The sequence below is a fragment of the Mixophyes fleayi genome, chromosome 7 (assembly GCF_038048845.1).
Source record: "Mixophyes fleayi isolate aMixFle1 chromosome 7, aMixFle1.hap1, whole genome shotgun sequence".
Taxonomy (NCBI): Eukaryota; Metazoa; Chordata; class Amphibia; order Anura; family Limnodynastidae; genus Mixophyes; species Mixophyes fleayi.
Genome location: NC_134408.1, coordinates 119,418,265 through 119,439,990, shown reverse-complemented (window position 1 = coordinate 119,439,990; position 21,726 = coordinate 119,418,265). Strand labels below are relative to the sequence as shown.

The window sequence follows — 21,726 nt, the reverse complement described above, 5'->3', positions numbered from 1 at the left end:
GAGAGAAAGTGAGGGAGCAAGGTGGCAAAGCGATCAAGCAATTGAGAGACGGGACCAGGGGTATGTTAGATAACGGCAACACGGTGGTCCAACTGGCTTCACCGGGACATTTCTGTTTTTAATTATTTGGTTCTCAACAAATGTCCTTCTTGTGGTAATGCTGGCAAATTCATAGTAGGTGAATCAGAGCATGGAGACAGAGCAAATAGAGAATGCTGTTGTGGTCAGGAGGACAGAGCCTTTTTACAGATGAGCCACAATATTTAGAGAGCCATAAGCTGCCTAAATTCAAAATTAGAAATACAGGGGTTTTAAAAACCTCTTGGCGCATAATAAGTAAGGCTATAGACGTTAATAGCTAGGTGTAAACAAACATTATCAACAAAGAGAATAGGAGCAGTGCACATTAGTCAGACACTGTTTACTACAGACACAATATTTTTTGCATTCTCTAAATTCAGGGAGTTTGTCTCGTTATGCCATACAAGACACATGGCAGGTATCCTTAAATACATGAAGTGTATTGTCTATAAGTATGCCGTTACAAACAAAACGTATGGCCCTGCTGATGCAGAGGGTAACATTGCTGAAAAGTGCAGACAAATTAGACATAAGATAAAGGCATTTAAAATAAATAATTTTTTTTCACTACAGATCCAGCGCCAACTCAAAAGAGCTCAGTTAGTAACACTGCACTTGGGTGCACAATTTGCACTAAACTGAAGACACTTTCACTATCTAACTAGCACAGTGGTCAGGGAACAGGGGTAAATTACCCAAAATGGGGTAAAAATTTAATTCCTGGGGGTAATGCTGCCGATTCACATGCCGTCAGTTGGATTGTAGACCCCTTAAAATGTGACATTTCTGTTGTACCAGAAGAGCCTCAAGGGTTGGCACTTCTTGAGCTTTGATGCAATAATGAAGCACGTATTGCATTTGAAAACAAAGCAGATCAGTCATATTTTTGGATGTCAACAGCTGCAAAGGCATTCAAAATTACACATGAGGAGGCAGTCAAAAAGTTGCTGCCTTTTGCAACAACCTACCTTTGCGAACAAGGATTTTCCACTCTAACGAACATAAAAACAAAGCAGAGAAATCGATTGGAAGCTGAAGACTGTATCCAAATTGCTCTGACATCAAAATGCCCCAATATTGATGCTTTCGTATCAAAAATTAAGCAACATCATTTCTCCAAAAACTGAAGTTTTGAAGTTCAAGCTTTCAAAGAAATTTTGAATAGATTCAATACAATTTTGAATTGCAATAATTAATAATATATGATTTCCTTCCTTTCAAATCAAGGGGGTAACATCGGTGTATCTAAATATATTTGGGGGTAAAAGGTAAAAAAGTTCTCTGACCCCTGAACTAGCACATAAAAGCGGACTGGATGCTGTGGTTCACTGTAAATTGTGCACCAAAATGCAACTCTAGTAAATAAGTACTAACGACTTTATCCCTACACTGAAATATGGACACTAAGGGGCATATTCAATTACGATTCCGGTCCGCGGGATCGCGCCGGAACGGGCCGCGAACTTAATCCACGGTACCGCAATAACGGGGATTTTCGTTCGCAGCAGATAGGATTGCGTACGAAAATCTGCGTTATTGCGGTACCGTATTACCGGCAATAGTGCGCACTTTCTGCGGTAATGCGGACCGGAACCCTAATTGAATGTGCCCCCAAAAGTGAACACACACACAATTACTATATTTGATCTCATTATTAGAATAAAACAAACCTTACCTGTTTGTAGAACAGTTTCAGGGTCAACAGAGGGAAGGTAATTGAAATCCATTGACCTTAAAATTTAAAACCAAAAAGGGGAATTAATTTTCTATTGACAATACCGCTAGTACTGATTCTATCAAGCATTCTGAACAACCAAAGCTTTATCCTGAAATTAACATATTGCTGTGCATCATACATAACCGTTGTCTTTTCATGTTGGCTTTCTATATCTTCACACACAACGAAACTCTAGGGTGGCCCCATGGAGGAAAGACCACAAAAAATTCATGTTGGGTACGCAGTACGTAAAATAAAATAAATAACTAAAAAGACAAAGCATGGTTTGATTCTAATGGCAACTATCCATTTTATGATGTACTATATAATGGCATATATACACTCCTGCACAAGAGCATGGAGCAAAACGTAGTTTCGGATTGAATGAATCTTTGCAATTGCGATGTGTATCCTCCATAGCGAAACAACACTTAGTGAAGTCCCTTCAATACATATTACCTACAAAACGAAGATATCTAAAAATGGAGTAGAGGTTACACAAACAGGCAGGAGTGTGAAAGGGACTATTATATTTTAAAGTCATACGTACTTCCATAAATAAATAGAGCTGGCTCACTCTGCTTTACGGCTAGGTAAAAGGGGTGCATTCTAAGCAAGGGGGATAGGGGAGAGGCAGGGTATTTGCCACTGGGAGTTAATAGTAAGGATTAAGAAGCAGTTGCCAAAAAGTGAACAATGGTTGTAAATCTGACATTGTTTTATGAAAATTGAGTTCCATAGAACTTATAGTGAAGCATTTCATTACTGACTAGCAGATAAACAGCTGTCGCTCTTGCCTTTGCTAGTTATGAAAGGTGGTCAGCACACAAGGCTTTTGATAATGGAATTATGATGGCACCACACAGCACAAGTAAAATCAGTTTGTTTCACAAACCTGTCTTTCTCATTCTGATTTCCCTTATCGCTCCCATTGTTAATAACAGCAAGCTCGTCCAGCAATGATGTTGATTCTTTTGTGAATTTCTCAAACACCTACAATGCAGAGGAAAAAACATTATGCCATTCAATAGGACAAGGACTTTGTTGGATTGCGCATAGTAAATACAAACTTCTAAAACAAATTTCACACACACATACTAAACAATACAACAAAAGCATAATACATTATGTCTGCAGGGACATATGTTCTATGTTTATATATAGTAAATATGTGCAGAGTCACGATATCTAGGGAAGTTTAAAGCAGCGATGGGCAACCTTATATACTTTAAGGGCTGCATATTATCTTACATTTCAAAACTATTTCGTAACACCGAGACTACTTAACCCAAAATGCACCCACAGCCACTTGCTCTCTCCACCTCTGCGCAGCTCCGCCTCACACACACACCTCTGCGCAGCTCTGCCTCACACACACACCTCTCCGCAGCTCCGCCTCACACACCTCTGCCTCACACACACACCTGCGCAGCTCTGCCTCACACATACACACCTCTGCGCAGCTCTGCCTCACACACACCTCTGCGCAGCTCTGCCTCACACATACACACAACTCTGCGCAGCTCTGCCTCACACACACACACAACTCTGCGCAGCTCTGCCTCACACACACACACACAACTCTGCGCAGCTCTGCCTCACACACACACACAACTCTGCGCAGCTCTGCCTCACACACACACAAACTCTGCGCAGCTCTGCCTCACACACACACACACAACTCTGCGCAGCTCTGCCTCACACACACACACAACTCTGCGCAGCTCTGCCTCACACACACACAACTCTGCGCAGCTCTGCCTCACACACACACACACACACAGCTCTGCCTCACACACACACACAACTCTGCGCAGCTCTGCCTCACACACACAACTCTGCGCAGCTCTGCCACACACACACACAACTCTGCGCAGCTCTGCCTCACACACACACACAACTCTGCGCAGCTCTGCCTCACACACACACACACACACACACACACACCTCTGCGCAGCACCACATCACACACAATGATATTGATTTCTGTCCAGTGGGGCAAATAAAGCTCAGCTAACAGCTTGCAGCTGGTGTCATCACTAACAGATCTATTACACAATTGGATTTTGTTTGTATGTATTTCTCATTGTGTACGAGAAAGCTGCACAATTACTTACTAGCCTTTTATTCAACCAGTCCATATGATCATAGGTAAGACTTCCACCAAATTCTTCTGTGAGCTGGGAAGGTTCTATGTATCTGGTGAGCTTGTTACCAGACACCAATATAACCTATATAACAGACAGAGGAGGAAGGGAAATCATTGAAAATAAAATATGCACTTGTGTGCTCCCAGAGGTGTTACATTTACTTGCATCATATGACAGACAAGGAGGGGCCCATATTCCAGAATAAGGAGTGGGGAAAAGACAAGAGGCTGTGAGCCGAAGCCTATGGGAAAAGCATGCTGCACACAAGTGTAGTCAGTATGATTTAGAACATACGATATATGCAAAAATATCTAAAGGTTAAATGACTACTAAACATAAAATACAGATAGATAGAGTTTATAAAGCAAGGTGTGACATTCACAAGATATACATGTGCAGGTCTGGACACCCCTGGTTCATTTAAATGTTTACATCTGTAAGTAAAAAGTAATTAAGGAGAACTTAAGCATAATGCCCTTTCTGTACATTTCAATACACAGTTATTATTCATTTACTTAATTTAACAAATAAAATTAAAATAAAAGAGTGGCATGTGTTACATACAGCGAGGACGTCCCTCCAGCTGATGCATTACTAGTATATGCAGCATGCAGTAGCCCCCTCTGGCCAGGGTAGGGAGATGCTTAGTAAACTGGACTGAGTGGGTGGTTGTGCTGCTTGAAGCCAGAGAAGAAGCCAAACAAAAAACATGGCCCAAAAAGAGATCTGGGCCGCTTGGCCCTACACGTCCATAGACTGTGCGTGGCCAAATCTGAAGACTATGGCTGTTCAGTACTCAGTCAAAGGCTGGATCAGATGCAGCAATAATAGTATATTGTCAGATGTGGATAATTGTCATTATCCTCTGTATTTACAACCTGTTCCTACTGAAATCTGGCAACTTGCTGATTGGGATAAAAGGTCTGTTTGGGCACATGCAAGTTGGCAGTAAAAACCCCCAAAAAACTGAGGCATCAATGGTCACTGTAATACAGTTTATACTTTTACACAAGTTATGATGCTATTACTGGCCTATACAAATCAGTCCTGCCAAGCAACAGGATCAGTTACACGTGACTGGCTGAATGGGAAAGATCTAGAGGAGGGGGACAGAGGGCAGAGGAGGAGTACAGAGGGCAGAGGAGGAGGACAGAGGGCAGAGGAGGAGGACAGAGGGCAGAGGAAGGGGACAGCGTGAGAGAGGGCAGAGGAGGGGCCAGCGTGACAGAGGGCAGAGGAGGAGGAGGGCAGAGGAGGAGGAGGAGGGCAGAGGAGGAGCTCAGAGGAGGAGGACAGAGGGCAGAGGAGGAGGACAGAGGAGGAGGGCAGAGGAGGGCGGCAGAGGAGGAGGGCAGAGGAGGAGAAGGGGGACAGATGGCAGACGAGGGGGACAGATGGCAGACCAGGAGGGCGACAGAGGGCAGAAGAGGAAGACAGATGGCAGAAGAGGAAGGGCAGCGTGAGAGAGGGCAGAGGAAGGGAACAGCGTGAGAGAGGGCAGAGGAAGGGGACAGCGTGAGAGAGGGCAGAGGAGGGGCCAGCGTGACAGAGGGCAGAGGAGGGGGCCAGCGTGAGAGAGGGCAGTGTGCCTGGATGCAGAGGGGGCAGTGTGCCTGGATGCAGAGGGGCATTTTTGCATACAACTAAATAAGTATTTCTGTCGTGACCTAAAAATACTTATTACAACTTTTTGACCCAACTACCTCTAAAACAGGACTGCTCAGTAAATATTTTGGAGGGGTGCCTTGAAAAAAGTTGGAGACTCTAAGGGTGCCGCGAACTGCAAAAGTTTGGGAACCACTGGGCTAAACTTTAGGCCAAGAAGTTAATATGTGGTTTTCTGATCTTTAAAATATTTATACATTGTGACATTTACTGTTTGAGTTTACAGTGTAACATATCTCTGGCGTTCGGCCAAGGAATTTGATTAAAACCACAATATTGGATATGGATGGAAAGTCAATTCTTCATTCGCAGAAAATATCATCTAAATTCCAATTAATTTCCTACTTTCACAGCCTGATAGATTTTGCTTCTTAGACGGAACTGAGAACGTCTTTTAACCATGAAGAAGTGTTTCCATGTTAGATCAACAGATACAAATTACATGTAAAATAATTGCGCAGAGTAAGAAGTCAGTGGAATTAGACTAGATCCAGGGTGTCAGTCTGACTGGCTATTCAACCAGGTGCAAAGTCAAAGAGGTCAGATCAGCTTATTGGAAATGATGGATATTGCTTCTGGGCCTGTGTACCAAGGCGTTTTCTCCTTACAGCTTTGATGAGTCTTTAGCTGGAGGAAAGCCAACAACTGAAGTCAATGTAAGTCTAAGGGGGGTCAATTAGGTTTCCGGTGCGCAATAACGCGCTGGTAAGGGCCGCAAAGGCAATTCACGGTACCGCAAAAATGTAGATTTTCGTGTGCACCCCATAGGGTCGCGAAGGAAAATCCGCACTATTGTGGTACCGTATTACTGTCAATACTGCACACTTTTCACAGTAATGCGCGTCACAGAGAACGGGAAAGCTAATTGAATATGCCCCTATAAGTTTTTCTTGTTAATGCACGTCTCATTATTTTAAACAACTTTTTTCCCTGCATTGGGTCAAGCTGAAATTGTTATCCTTTCTTTTTTCTATGGAGTCAATGAGTGAAAAAGTGGAGAAATCAATTTTTTTTTTACTTATTTTTGAATCTCCGCTCATTTTCTCCTCGCATGTTTGAGTCAAGAAAAAAACCGTTGATGCGATGTATCTCCGTAAACTGTTTCGGATACACACCGCAGAACCTTGCGACTAATTGAATTACTTCCTTAAGAATTAATTACAAAACAAAAACAAACACTTTATAGCCATTCCAAGTGCGTTAAATAATGGACTGATTCCACAGGGGCGGAACTTGGGCTTCCCTAACTCACAAACTCCACTGTTGCCTCTAAACTACCTTTAATTGGCTTACTCAGAGGAAGTGTGATAAGCACAGAAGGAAAGGTCTACTCCATGATGAAAACATCCTATCTGTAAGCTCAACAATCGCGTGTGCGTGTGTGTATCCATCCATCGATCTGTGAATGCTATTACTAGCTCATTTATTACATGGAATGTTAGCGTATTGGCTCTGTCAAATCATGATTAAGCAGCACGTGGAAAAAAAATAAAAAAAATATAGAAATTAAACAAAAAAAGAAGATCCTGCAACAAGTATGCTCAGTTTGCAATTCTGCCACGTGAAATCTGCTTTATCAGCTTGTTAGTTAGATGTTCAGTTTATAAGCTTGCAAGTTGATAGCTGAGGTTATCCAAGGATCTGGACAGTGGCAAAACACATTCAATTAAAGTTAGAAGTATGACAGGATTTTTCTAAACAAAATATTTGACAAGACATATATGTTCCTCGTTTTATTAGTGTACTGTGGTATTTTACAGCTATATTTCCAAGGAAGGAGGTGGAAGGCCTCATTACTTGACAAGCTTGTCAATGTTGAATATGCAAGTTCATTTTTTTTGTCGCTGTAAGTTTCCTTTTATAGATGTTTTTAAACTTCATTTGGCAAAGTAAGAAAATAGTCTGTCAAGGTTAATTCTAAACTTTGATCCAAAGTGTGAAATAATAAACTATATTTATTAACTGTAATCAAATATTATCACTAGCTTTGCTAGATCATATAAAGTGTACTCCATTAACCCTATGTAAACATCCAATAAGTACTCATTAATAGCTTATTTTCTTCCACATTACATTGTAACCTTTTTTGGCTTGTGCCGGTATGGAATGTATTGCTCAGTTTTTTACTGTGATTATATAGTGTTATGTAAAATGCTCTGCTGTTTGAATACTATGACATGAGCAACCTTCTCTGTACAAACATTGAAGTTTAAAAATCAAAGACTTTATGGGGCCATAGGGCCTATTTAGGCAGCCGAACTACAGTCCAGGGGGTATATTTACTAAACTGCGGGTTTGAAAAAGTGGAGATATTGACTATAACAACCAATCAGATTATAGCTGCCATTTTGTAGAATGTACTAAATAAATGATCGCTAGAATATGATTGGTTGCTGCTTTAGGCAACAACTCCACTTTTCAAACCCGCAGTTTAGTAAATATACTCCCAAATGTTGATAGCCTTTGATTTTATTAAAAATAATAAAAAACAAATACTGAGTTATTTTATTGACAATATAAAACAAAGCAATGTTAAAAAATATGAAAATTGTATCATAAAAAGCTTAATTAGACTGCTACATTTCCAAAGTAAAGCCATCAATACGATGTACTAAGATGGTAGACCTGCAGACCTAAAACATCTAACTGTACTGAGCACCAATGGTGTTGTGTATGTTACTTAGTAGCATATGTCTGTACTCTTTATTTGCTGTATGCACAGGGTCTTGTACATTACATATCAATGATAAAATGGAAGTTTAAAAAAACAGGCTATGTTTAAATGATTAGGATGTTTAAGAGTTAACAGTATATTGGCTGAAAAACTGAATATTCTTTTAATTTAGCAGAAGTTACTCAAGAGCTTATGTGGCAATATATCATACTGCATTTTAACTTGCAATTTATCTAGAAATGACAATGGAAAGATGAAGTTGTGGTTAGGCCTAGATCCCATAAACATGTTATTGATGGATGTCGGGCCTGTATTTGGGTAATATGACTGTTTATAAGTCTTACATTATCTACGCATTTATCTTGTAGTTTTAAGCTTATAAACTAGATGTAAAATTAATAAATAATTGTCATTGTTCATTTTGAAATGTATTGAGTATCTATCTCTATATATCTACATATATCTGTATCTATCTCTATATCCAGACAGACAATTCACTAGGAGTGATCACTTAGGCAGGAGAGTTCACAAGAACTAGTAACCGTAGGCTGGGTACACACTGGATCATTTTCATCCAATTATCGACATACGACCGTTCGGTCGGAAGTCAGGTTAGTGTGTATAGTGACATGGTGGTCGAAAGCCGTCCCGAAGTGTCGATTGCCGGCTCATTTGGTTGGTTGTGCTGTTTAATATATTCCGACAACTCACATAAGGATCATGTAGAGTGTATAAGTTTCCAATCGATCCACGAGCAACTGCCGATAGTTCCTCGAACTGCGACTCCTTTGAGGGTGTGTGTATCTTAATTTCTGATGCCTGCACCAGTCCCATATGATGTGGTGTTCGCACGTCACTCTTTTTACAATTAGGTGCTTCTAGCTGTAAAGCAATAGCAGGTGTCTATTGCATTAATGCATACAGCATACTCTGCCTTTATAATTACGAACCATATGTCACTATAGTGTTATAAAAAAAAAAAACAATGCTTCATTTATGTGTGTATTGCTTATATCTGCTATTTGTCACTTTATTGTACACTCCAGACACATTAATAACAAGATATATTCTTTCTCCTTTCCCTTCGGGTCTGTACTTGCAGTCTTCTTGCTACAGCGATCTGAAAAAGAGCAGTTGCTTGTTGTTCTTCAATAGTATCCATATTAGTAAAATAAATTTGTTTATGTGCAGTTGCGAACCAACGTACACTGTGCCAACGAACGTATGAAGAAAACGTGTTACGTTTGGTTTTCTATGAGGTTTGGGGTGGTTACTATTGAACATGCTTTTCATAAGTCGTTTCAGTGTGTACAGAATTCTAATCTTTGCTCACGACAATATGCTGTGAAAAGTCGCTGCCCAGACGGTCAGTCTTTTGTTAATTGTCTAAAACGTGACTAGTGTGTATGCATTAATCGCCCGAGTGATCGGATCTTCGGTCGCAGGTAAAGTCGTTGCAGATAACACGTCGGTCGGAGAATTCTTTAGTCTGTACTCAGCCTTACTGAGGCACATACTGCTTCCTCTAGCTTAAAGACTTTATAGGCTTCATTCTGGTAAATAGTTTTAGCCACAAGGTCTTGTAGGAACCTTGCGCTAGGCAAAAATGCTGCAACTATGGTACAGAAAACACTGCTCATGCAAAACTGAGTGAAGATCATTACCACAAACATCCCGCAAGCCAATGGGCAGATTCAGTTCGGTGCGAGGTGCCGCTGAACACCGCCTCAATATTCAGACGCGCATATTGCTCCGCTCAATTTTCTGCGCACCTCTATGGACGCAAGGAAAAATGAGTGTAAATTTATGGATAAACCCTGATATGATGTATATTCTTGGACTATTCCGCACACACATTATGTCAATTTGTGCGAGGATCCTATAGAATCTCAGGTGTCTTTCTCCCCTCTTGCATTAGGCAATATTGAAATTTAGCTATTTAAGTTGGTGTGGGCTGTCATAGGAGCTAAATCTCCTTTGATTACTCATGCTGAAAGTAGGCAGACTTCCTACACTTTGGAGGTTAAAAGAGTTTCTCAGAAGCACAACAGTGATCATGCTCCTGACAGCACTTGGGATGCTCGCTCTCTCATTACTGAGTATGTATAACTGTCCACAACACTTCATGTAAAGAAATAAAACAGATCATACAATGGAGCTGATGCAGAGTGAGATGTGCGCCAGTCTGCGTAGCATATCTTGCATGAAATTGCTCTGCACATGCCCATGCATATGCTCCTATTCAGACCTGCATGGTTTTGGCATTTACATCCGCCTGAGTCTGGAGAGGTTGGACAGGGGGGGGAAACGTGGGCTGAGCATACTAAAGAAGTGTTCACGCAAATGCGGCTCGTGCAGACCTGCACAAACATGTTAGGGGGGGTCTGCTATAGGACAGGTGCAAGTACACAATGATTTATCATGAACCAGGCGCACATGATGCTGATGCAGGGGCGGATGCAACTGGGAGATATGTAGAGGTCAGAAATACACTCATTTTTTGTGGGGTGTTTGTTTTCTTTTTGGTTTTTTAAGAGTAAGTTATTTCCATTTTGTGTCAGCCCCGATATATGTAGAGGTTTTCTCAAATATCTGATTATTGTGCAGCCGAGTGTCAAGTACTCTAATTATTCGCTAGCAAACCATATAGGACCTCAATAGAAAGGTGACTGGAAGGACTCTGCATGTTAATTAGTCTTTCAGTTCTCCCGGCCATACTGTCATTTGACCTCTTCCATTATACACAGAACGTGATCAAGCCTTTACCACAAAGAGTTTATACAATTTTCTCTAAGTTAATGACTTAAAATACAAGTTGGTTAATATAAAAGAGCTACTAATACAATTTACAATATAAATGTTTCAGCAGGTTAATAGTATGATAGTGGGATAAGGATGTTCCTATGACAGACTTTATTTCAGAATTGCCATCGAAGGACTCTGCAGTCAGCCTGTTTCAGCCACATTCTGCATAAAATTACTCATAACAGCTTGAACTTAGCTACAAAGATAATTTAAATTCAATTCTCATCAGTGGTAAGAAATTGAAATGTACACACACACACATTTTCTTCATATATAAATGTTTGGCAACTAAACCATGTTTTGCATGTGATGATTTATCCCTACCACCCTCACCTCTATAATAGAACAGATAGTAGCCTTGTGTAGTGCTCTCACACACAACTAGTATCTGATCATGGCTGTCACACACGCTTGGCCAAGGTTGAGACAGGATGAGGGACTAATAGGGCCACACACGTAAGTGGTTGGATGAGATCTGGCCACTCGGATCTCTCTTGTCACTGAAGCCTGTTTAGTTCGGTCAGAAGATTACCATACACAAGACCAGCAGGGGTTCAACTGCATTTACCATCAAGTCAGAATGATCTCATTGATTTGGGTTGGATTATTATCGGCAGTGGAAGTTGTTTGTTGACCCCACATGCTATAATATCAAGTTAAGTGCAAATAGCAGGGTGTATGATCAGCATAAGCTTCAGTGGACGCAGTTAATATAAAAAAAATATATATTTTTGATAGTGCTTTACTTATTAGTATGATCCAGCGGTAATCCAAAGAAGGACATCACTGTTGCAATTAATTCTATGACTAGGCCTATATGTTATGTGCATTTATGAACTTGCTGTGTGTCTGCCAATGTAATGACATTTGTGAAGGTCCCAGTGTGGAGACTATACTGTAGGTGATGGGACTTTCAAATGTTAGTATATTAGCAAACCAACATCATGACTGGGGTTTTACCACCACCCTCTGCTGTGACAAGCTTGTTCCACTTGTATGAAGACCTGATTTCATCAGGTGTCCCCCAGCTCAAAACCAAAAAAGCGTTTCCAGAGGAGGACCTCCTACTATTTAGGTAAGGGAGAGCATTTGTGGGGATAAGCTATTCATATAAAGCAGTGTTGGCTAACCTGTGACACTCCAAGTGTTGTGAAACTACAAGTCCCAGCATAGCCTTCTAACAATAAGCTGCTATATATTGGCAAAGCATGCTGGGACTTGTAGTTTCACAACACCTGGAGTGTCACAGGTTAGCCAACACTGATGTAAAGGATGGTGAGTGTTCTCGTATAAAATCTTTCTCAACAAGAGGATTGGTAGAACTGAACTCAGTGCCTCCTAAACAGAATATCGTGCTAGAAACACTATGAGAGCAGGATCTGACCCATTCCTGAAAATATTTAACCAAGCCTTTCTCTGCATTGAGAGTTTAGGATGCAGAGCACATGCACTTTGCTTTAGTAAGACAGCAGCTTTGTCCTGACACTACTAATCTTCGCAGTTCCTTCCCATCAATGTTAAACTGGATGTGCATCTGTTTTATTTCCCTGCAAAACTTCAAAAGTTGGAAAACAAGTTCGTATTGTGGCAACTTTTGGTCTCATTTCGCTGCAAAGGAAACATTGGCCACTCACAGAGCTTAGAAGATTACAGTTTATATTCATGAATGCTTTTGGGATTCAACCAGAAAAGCTTCAAATATAGAAAGTTACATTTTGCTTTCCATAATTGTATTTCCTACCACAGCTTGTGCACCGTGATTTGTGATCCTTATCATTCTGTAGAATGATTTACTATCCTGTGTCAAACAGCGATTATGGAAATCACAGAACAGATGCTAGAAGGAAACACAAGTTTACAAGGAAGTTTTCATTTCAGTTAAGCATATAGATTTGAGAGCGACCAATAAGTTTAGGATGATGTACAGAAAGACTGAATGGCTTAAAAGGCTTCCCTAGAAAAACTAAATAAAATATCTAACAAACATAAATGAAACGGCCAACTTTCAGTAGTGGGTTTTAGTAGTGCTGTGGACATTAGTTAGAGAAAGTGGATAAAGTAATGGTGGTGCAGAGGAGGAAACACAGCTTTGAGTTGGAGAGGTGGGTCACTGTAAGACGCCATGGGAAACACGTATAGCAGCATTATTCTCTGGCAGTCAGCAAAATTATAGGGATTAACCATTTACAAGATGCAAAGAAACTGGGAAAATCCATGGCAGGACAACCTGCGGCTCTCTAGGTGTAGTGTCCTACAAGTCCAGCATGGATGCCACCCAATAGCCAGTTGATAGTTGGCAAAGTATGCTTCTACTTGTACTTTCACAAGACCCAGAGAGGCACAGGTTGCCAAGGCCTTGTCCATGGAGTCTGTAAGAAAATGCAATACATAGATCTGTTTTTGTAATATGCACTCCCAGATTCATGAACTCCACAAAAACTAACAATCTAGAGAGCAATAGGCCTGGTGTGGCGGAATGCTCAAAGATGACCTTATATCCCAAATTTTATTTAACTCGGATGCCAGTCAACCGATTCACCTGGTCCTCTAGAACCTCCATCAGTCTTATGCTGCTCATCTGTATATTACCACCTCTGGTCTGCTTCATACAAACAGCTCCCCAGTATAATTCCCAGAGCATGCTAATAAGAAATACAAGGGGCCGGCAGAAGTGTACAGAAAAGTGTCCTGGGACCACTGGAAAAGTGGCTTTGGGGGACGCGGCGAAGCAGTTTCGCAATGCATCACACGTAAATAAAGCTCAGTATTTGATGTTAACTTAATGAATTCCACCAAATAATAGACTTAAAATTTAGGATGGGACTCTTCTACAGTAAATGAGTCAATTAGTTTACACTCAATATCCAAAACCCTTTTCATTTTACAGTTTGAACAAACTTCAGAGTAAACCGCCATCACAATACTGATGTAGACAAATTAAAAGATCTATTTGAAATGACGCACCACAACTCTAACCATAATGGGCACACAGTGACAGGAAGCAAGCACACTGCTTCCACTGATTGTACCTTGACAAAGCATGTTTTACAAGGGGGTCATATAAGGATCCATGATGAACAGTATATTGTGTGACACTCTCACACAATATATCCAGCACAAGCCTGGCTGATTAAATCTATCGACTCTCAGTGGATACACAACAGAACAGGATAATTGCATTGTATGCTTTCTATCTGCTATCCTCAGCCTTCTTCTGCCTCATACATTCACTGTAGATTTGACAGATCATCACTGGCCTGTGAGCCATGGAACTCATCAACACAGTTAGATCTATGCATGCTAAAAGCAATATGGACTTGCCATGTGCAATAAATAGGGCCCATGTCCTGATCTGGTTCTGGTGATCTGTAAACAGCATCATTTAGTATACTGCACCAAGGGTTATTTACATATTTCTTCTTTCAAATGCAACGTGGCGAACTTTATCTGCAAACAGGAATGGCCAATTCTGGTCACTTGAGGACTAGGAAGATTCACAATATACGCTGAAGGCTTGTGGCCGACATGTTTGTATTGCTGTGTTTGCTGTAATATAACTGTGATCCTTGTGAAACTATGAATCAGGCATAAGATGCCCTATGAGCTCAAGGGAATTCATTTTTAATTTGTGTTCTCTGCAGTCAGTAAAAAAAAAAAAAAAAAAATTAAATATAAAAAACAAAAAAAACACAAAAAACAATAGAAAATAGACTATCTAGCTGCCTCAGGAAGCTCAAAAGACATTATTTACAAAAACAGCTTATAGGTACGAAAGCAGATTACCATGAACCATAAACTACATTCTACATTCCTCTGTGGCCAAATTAGGAGTTTAAAATAATAAACAAACAGCTATACAATTATTTTATAGGAATAATGACGCCAGCTCATGCTGCAGCTGACAAGACGACTGGGGGGTAGATTTACTAAAGCTTCTAGCAAGGATCATTTATCTAGTACATTACAGAACATGATGGCTAGAATCAGATTGGTTGCTATGGGCAACACCTCCACCTTTCCTTTTAAGAAGCTTTAGTAAATCTACTCCTGGAAGTAATACTGAGGCATAAGCTGCACAGCTGCTGGACATTCCCATCCAAAAGTGGACGACACCATTAAATGAAGCAGGTTCATTTAAAAAAGAACTTTATGCAGCAACTGAATGGACATATGTCACAAACCAACCAATAAGGTACAATCAGCTGGGAAGCCACAAGTCCGTCACACAAGACCTGACCGCTTTGTGCCAAACTGATGGATGATCCTAAACAGTACATTTGTTGTACTATAAAGAGATGAGAGACAGCAGGCAGGATATGTTTAATGAAATATAGTCACCAGCATTTTTTTATGTATTTTTGAACTTAACAGCAGATTCTGATATACACAAAATGTACGTAAGTGATGTTACATATTGAGGTATTTTGGGAGGGGGGTGATTTGTTTTTCAGGGCAACATTTTCACTGAAATACTTGTCTCAAAAAAACATACCTCAAATCCCAGTCGATCTTTTTCCTTCCAAAAGCAAAAATGTGTTACTTTCTTATCCCAGAACTCATCCGGCTTTACCACACAAACTAGAGACACTTCAGCTGGAACTACGTTCTGAAAGAGAAGATGAAAACGGAGGAATTAGAGGTCACATGCCGCACACGGAGGTTCAAAAAAACTAAATGGAGACACAGGATAAACATTTTGACATTTATTTTAAATACAGAAAGGGGGTACCGAATTCCTTACCAAACATATACATACTAGTTTTTACATTAAAAATGCAAATATATCAAGAGGAATCACCCTCTATGCTCGTCTCAGTGTCCATTATTCATACTTATTGTTTTAAAGTGTCAATCAGGCAATACACAATTGAGGATCATCTAATACAGGCAAAGTGCTGTTATATTTAAATCTGACCATCACTGTGGCACAGTGGTTAGCAGTGCTGCCTCAGCGCTGGGGTCATGAGTCGTAATCCAATCAGGGCCACATCTGTGTGGCGTCTGTAGGTTATCCACATGTTCTTGGGGGTTCCCTCTCAGTCTAAAAACGTACTGATAAAACTAAACAAAATAATTGGCGGTAGCAGACCATTAATAAACAAACATTGCTTATCTGGACTGCAGCTCTGAAAACCTGGGATCTGGACACAGGTATGTAAACGACACAGAAAGCAACAAGAAGAGCGCTGGAACCAGATAAAATAAATATTTAATATAAATGCAATAAATGTTAAAATTAATAAAATACACATAAGATTAAATATGCTGTATAGGCTCCTATATTAATAACTAAATCCAAAATACTCTTAGCAGTCACTTTTTAGACACAGGACCATTTGCAATATTGATAAACTTTAATCAAAATTGCAAAAATAATATAGCACAAGTTGGGACACATAGCACAATTATCCAATACTCCTCAACCGAAATGGAAAAGTTCAGTATTCCTCCTTTAAATATCTCCTGGCGATATTCAAAACAAGAATAAGAAGAACGTCTTAATCAGAAGTACAAGGATTATTTATCCGCTGAATATGAACTGTGTACTACAGAACCCTTAAGAATACGGGAGCAATCCACAGTATAGATTATTAGAGAAAGACAGCTTGTTACTTATTCATCCAAAGAGTCCTAAATCCTGTTCAATAGAAAGATGGGAGGAAACTGACTTCTCTAGAGTATAACATGTGCTCAGTGCTGACGCATTTCTCAGCCTGGATAGCCGTTTCTTCAGAGGTAGCCTACCTCTGATGACCCTACCTCTGATGAAACAGCTATCCAGGCTGAGAAAGGCGTCATTTGACGCTGTGTTGGGCTCTGTGCACTTGATATTGCAGGTGTGAGCACTTGTTGGATATTGAAGACCCTGGGGTCTGCTGTACGCAATCGGGACTGAGCTAAATATGAATAGGTTGATAGTTCTCCATCAAATAAGGGCTAATAGTTACATATTGCTATATCTAGCAAACAATTACACACAAGATAGGGGTTAACGTCAATATACCCTTTGGGATTAATCTTTAACACAGGATGGAGTTTGGGATACCAGACAGTTACAACGCTGCACTAAACGTTATGAAGATCAAATATTAAATAAGCAAGAATAGATTACCCTCTACACTATATATATATAATCTCACGCATAATGGTTACTCCTATACAGAGTGTAGCAAAATCCCTCATGTAGCCTTCCTTTATCACAAATGTGAGTTGTTGTGAAATCACTGCCCTGTGCGGGTGCTCACACCTTCACTTCAGTGGCCTGTGCGGGTGCTCGCACCTTCACTTCAGTGGCCTGTGCGGGTGCTCGCACCTTCACTTCAGTGGCCTGTGCGGGTGCTCACACCTTCACTTCAGTGGCCTGTGCGGGTGCTCACACCTTCACTTCAGTGGCCTGTGCGGGTGCTCACACCTTCACTTCAGTGGCCTGTGCGGGTGCTCACACCTTCACTTCAGTGGCCTGTGCGGGTGCTCACACCTTCACTTCAGTGGCCTGTGCGGGTGCTCACACCTTCACTTCAGTGGCCTGTGCGGGTGCTCACACCTTCACTTCAGTGGCCTGTGCGGGTGCTCGCACCTTCACTTCAGTGGCCCGTGCGGGTGCTCGCACCTTCACTTCAGTGGCCCGTGCGGGTGCTCGCACCTTCACTTCAGTGGCCCGTGCAGGTACTCACACCTTCACTTCAGTGGCCTGTGCGGGTGCTCGCACCTTCACTTCAGTGGCCTGTGCGGGTGCTCGCACCTTCACTTCAGTGGCCTGTGCGGGTGCTCGCACCTTCACTTCAGTGGCCTGTGCGGGTGCTCGCACCTTCACTTCAGTGGCCTGTGCGGGTGCTCGCACCTTCACTTCAGTGGCCTGTGCGGGTGCTCGCACCTTCACTTCAGTGGCCTGTGCGGGTGCTCGCACCTTCACTTCAGTGGCCTGTGCGGGTGCTCGCACCTTCACTTCAGTGGCCTGTGCGGGTGCTCGCACCTTCACTTCAGTGGCCTGTGCGGGTGCTCGCACCTTCACTTCAGTGGCCTGTGCGGGTGCTCGCACCTTCACTTCAGTGGCCTGTGCGGGTGCTCGCACCTTCACTTCAGTGGCCTGTGCGGGTGCTCACACCTTCACTTCAGTGGCCTGTGCGGGTGCTCACACCTTCACTTCAGTGGCCTGGACAGTCAAATCAGTGGTACAAAACAGAGTTCAGCATCAGTTATGACTTCATTAATTAAACATGGTGTGAACTTTGCATTTATTTTTTTGTGAGCGAGGGGGGCTGTAGTGTGGGAGAACTCACAACCCTCAATTAAAAGGGAAATGATTAACAATGAAAAGAGTCATTTGTTTTTCTGCAGCAATATAATCATATATTAAGGCTGGGCACTTAGATTTGGAAGATTGTTGGAGATTATTGGCAATGATCTCAAAGTGTTTAACTTGCATTAAACACATTGAATGATGCAGGCAGTGTGCAGAACACAGATGGTATCATAGGCTGGTCTGGAGTCAATGGAAACAATTATCTAAAATTTTCAGACCCATTTTTGTGCATTAAAGGGGCTTATGCAATGCACAGAATTGATTCCAGTAGGCATGGTTCACTCATTCAAGATTTTTTATGTGATGGACATTTAGGGATAATTTTAAGATCTCTCACATCGTGAAAAGAAAGTGTTTGTGTTGGCACTAGTCCTGCAGAGAAGCTTAAATGTGCCACAGAAATAGATCTGTAAATCACCTTATTAGCAGGGGAATAGGACTTTTTAAAAATAATAATTCTGAGTAGACATCTTTCAAGAGACATCACAACCAAAGACTTTGTCACAGACATTTTCACTGCCATATATTTCTGAAAGAGTATTGACACGCCTCATGGTAAAAAGTATTTTTAATACTACTACCGATAAATTAAAATGTTAGGATAGATTTGTAAAATATTCTTGTTGTTCTAGGACTTTCTGTGATGGAGCTAATAACGCTGCTTACAGAGCTCACCACTTGCTATAATTCCATGGATTTGTTCTCTTGCCCAGAATACATTCATCTCCTCCAAGAGCAGACCCATCAATCTAATTAGTGTCTGACAACCCTCTCAAGCTACAATGACGTGGGGACACGACCTAATGACAAGGCATATTGTGTGACATAAGCCACAACACTAAGACCACATGCCTAATACTATGTAGGTTCTCCTTATGTCGCCAAAACAGCTCTGACTCGTTGAGGCATGGTCTCCACAAGACCTCAGAAGGTGTACTGTGGTATCTAGCAGACATTAGCAGCAGATCCTTTAAGTCCTGTAAGCTGGGAGGTGAGGCCTCCATGGCTCAGATTTGTTTGTCCAGCATATCCCACAGATGCTCAATCAGATTGAGATCTGGAGAATTTGGAGGCCAAGTCAACACCTTTAACTTTTTGTCATGTTACTCACACTATTCCTGAACAATTTTTGCAGTGTGGCAGGCGCATTATCCTGCTGAGAGAGGCCACTGCCATCAGGGAATACCGTTAACATGAAGGGGTGTACCTAGTCTGCAACAATGATTAGGTAGGTGGTACATGTCAATGTAACATCACATGAATGCCAGGAGACAAGGATTCCCTGCAGAGCATTACACTGCCTCTGCCTGGTTTGCCTTCTTCCCATAGTGCATTCTGGTGCCATCTCTTCCCTAGTTAAACGACGCACATGCACCTGGCCATCCACACGATGCAAAAAAAAACAACTGATTCATCAGACCAGGTCACCTTCTTTCGTTGCTACATGGTTCAGTTCTGTTGCTCATGTGTCTATTGTAGGTGCTTTCAGCGGTGGACGGGGGTCTGCGGCTATGCAGCAAGCTGCAATGCACTCTGTGTTCTGACACCTTTCTATTATAGACAAATTCCCCCAGCACACTGCTATAGCCAGCAACAGATCTGCTATTTCTACTGTAGATAAAAATGCAAAAGTCTCAGTTGCTGGCTATAGCAGTGTGCTGGGGGAATTTGTCTCTGTTTTTTCCTTTTAGGATAACCCCACCCTTTCATGCACCTGTTATAGCCTATAAATCGATTTGAGCAACTACCAGTTTTGTATTTGTCTGAGAGGCATATTGGTGTCAGTAGCTGAGGGGGAGTACTGACATTGGATTGCTATTTGGAGGTCTCTGGGGTACCTCTTTGGTAAGTTAGCTCTCAATTTAAAAACACATATGTATGGCCCAAATATATGGGACTCTCATTGTTTAGAGTAGGACCACCCTATTAGCAAAAGCACCTTGGCGTGGTGGGTGGCTTCAACATACATTTGCAAATGTGTGCAACTGAGACTTTTGCATTTTTATCTACAGTAGAAATAGCAGATCTGTTGCTGGCTATAGCAGTGTGCTGGGGGAATTTGTCTCTGTCTTTTCCTTTTAGGATAACCCCACCCTTTCATGCACCTGTTATAGCCTATAAATTGATTTGAGCAACTACCAGTTTTGTATCTTTCTATCATAGCCAGCATAAACAATTTGTGATACAGTAGCTCTTCTGTGGGATTGAACCAGACGGGCTAGCCTTCACTCCCCAAGCACAGCACTAAGACTTGGGAGCACATGACCCTTTTGGTAGTCCTTCCTTGGACCTCCTATTGGTAGGTACTAACCACTGCATACAAGGAACACCCCACAAGCCCTGCCACTTTGGAGATGTTCTGACCCAATCGTTTAACCATAAGAATTTGGCCCTTGTCAAAGTCACTCAGATCCTTATAACAGAGATTTCAATACACCCAAAAAGCCAACTGAACTCTAGCTGTGATTAAAAGAAAATAAACTGCCAACTGTGAATGTTCAATATCCACTGGCACTTGCTCAAATTCCCCACTTGATAACATTAAGACATTGGTATCTTTAGTTAAACAAACAGGACTTAATAATTTATAACAAAAACGTTATTAAAATAATTTATACCAAATTCAACTTTATGGCAGAAAATGAAAGACCATGGAATTGCTCTTTTGGCATGAAACTTCCACAGTGCAAGGAAATTAGGGGCACTATTTTTGCTTCCCCCAAGAGGAATGGCATATGGGTAGAAGGGTTTAGTAAATATAAAGATCCCTTGGCATGGCACTCAGGGACAGCAGTCTCTCCCTATTTACTGCTTTCTGGCAGTATATTTATATGGCTCACTTGTAAAAAAATGGCCCCATATGTTTCCATGCATAACTTCAGTAGACTCGCTGCATATGAAGTGTTTCTGTGATCATTAAGTTAACGAGCATGCTGGATTACAGCAACTCATAAAACTGTCAAACATAAAAGACTGTCTGCATCTTTCGTCTCTGTGGTCGCATAATACTCCTACAATATATTACAAATTGGTTATAAATACTTCAAGACTGCTAATAAGAACTCATTTCGTACACTAAATTGTATTTAATCGGTTTACTCATTTTCATTGTACCTGCTGAAGAGTGAACAGTTTGATGTCATTAAGGAACAAGAGAGCTTTTAGTCAATCCTGCCTGGTAGCAGGGACTGAACAGGGAGTAACTGATCAATGCTAACAAATTGGACAGAAAAAGAAAACAAACACCATAAAAATACAAAACAAAAAAAAAAAAAACCCCCCAAAAAACAAAAGGTACATCTGTTAGCCAAGAAATTGTGTGTTTAATATA

The 21,726-nt window shown here is 41.2% G+C and overlaps 1 protein-coding gene across 2 annotated transcripts in view; it reads right to left on the bottom strand.

The window, feature by feature from the left end:
• SESTD1 (SEC14 and spectrin domain containing 1) overlaps positions 1–21,726 on the bottom strand; it is a 109,200-nt gene that overhangs the window by 47,251 nt on the left and 40,223 nt on the right. For both annotated transcript variants that reach the window (XM_075180511.1, XM_075180512.1), the window contains 4 exons: positions 15,585–15,698; positions 3,916–4,029; positions 2,694–2,791; positions 1,757–1,812 (listed from right to left, as the gene is read on the bottom strand). In XM_075180511.1, the coding sequence (XP_075036612.1) occupies positions 1,757–1,812; positions 2,694–2,791; positions 3,916–4,029; positions 15,585–15,698 (382 nt within the window). The remainder of the gene's footprint in view (positions 1–1,756; positions 1,813–2,693; positions 2,792–3,915; positions 4,030–15,584; positions 15,699–21,726) is intronic.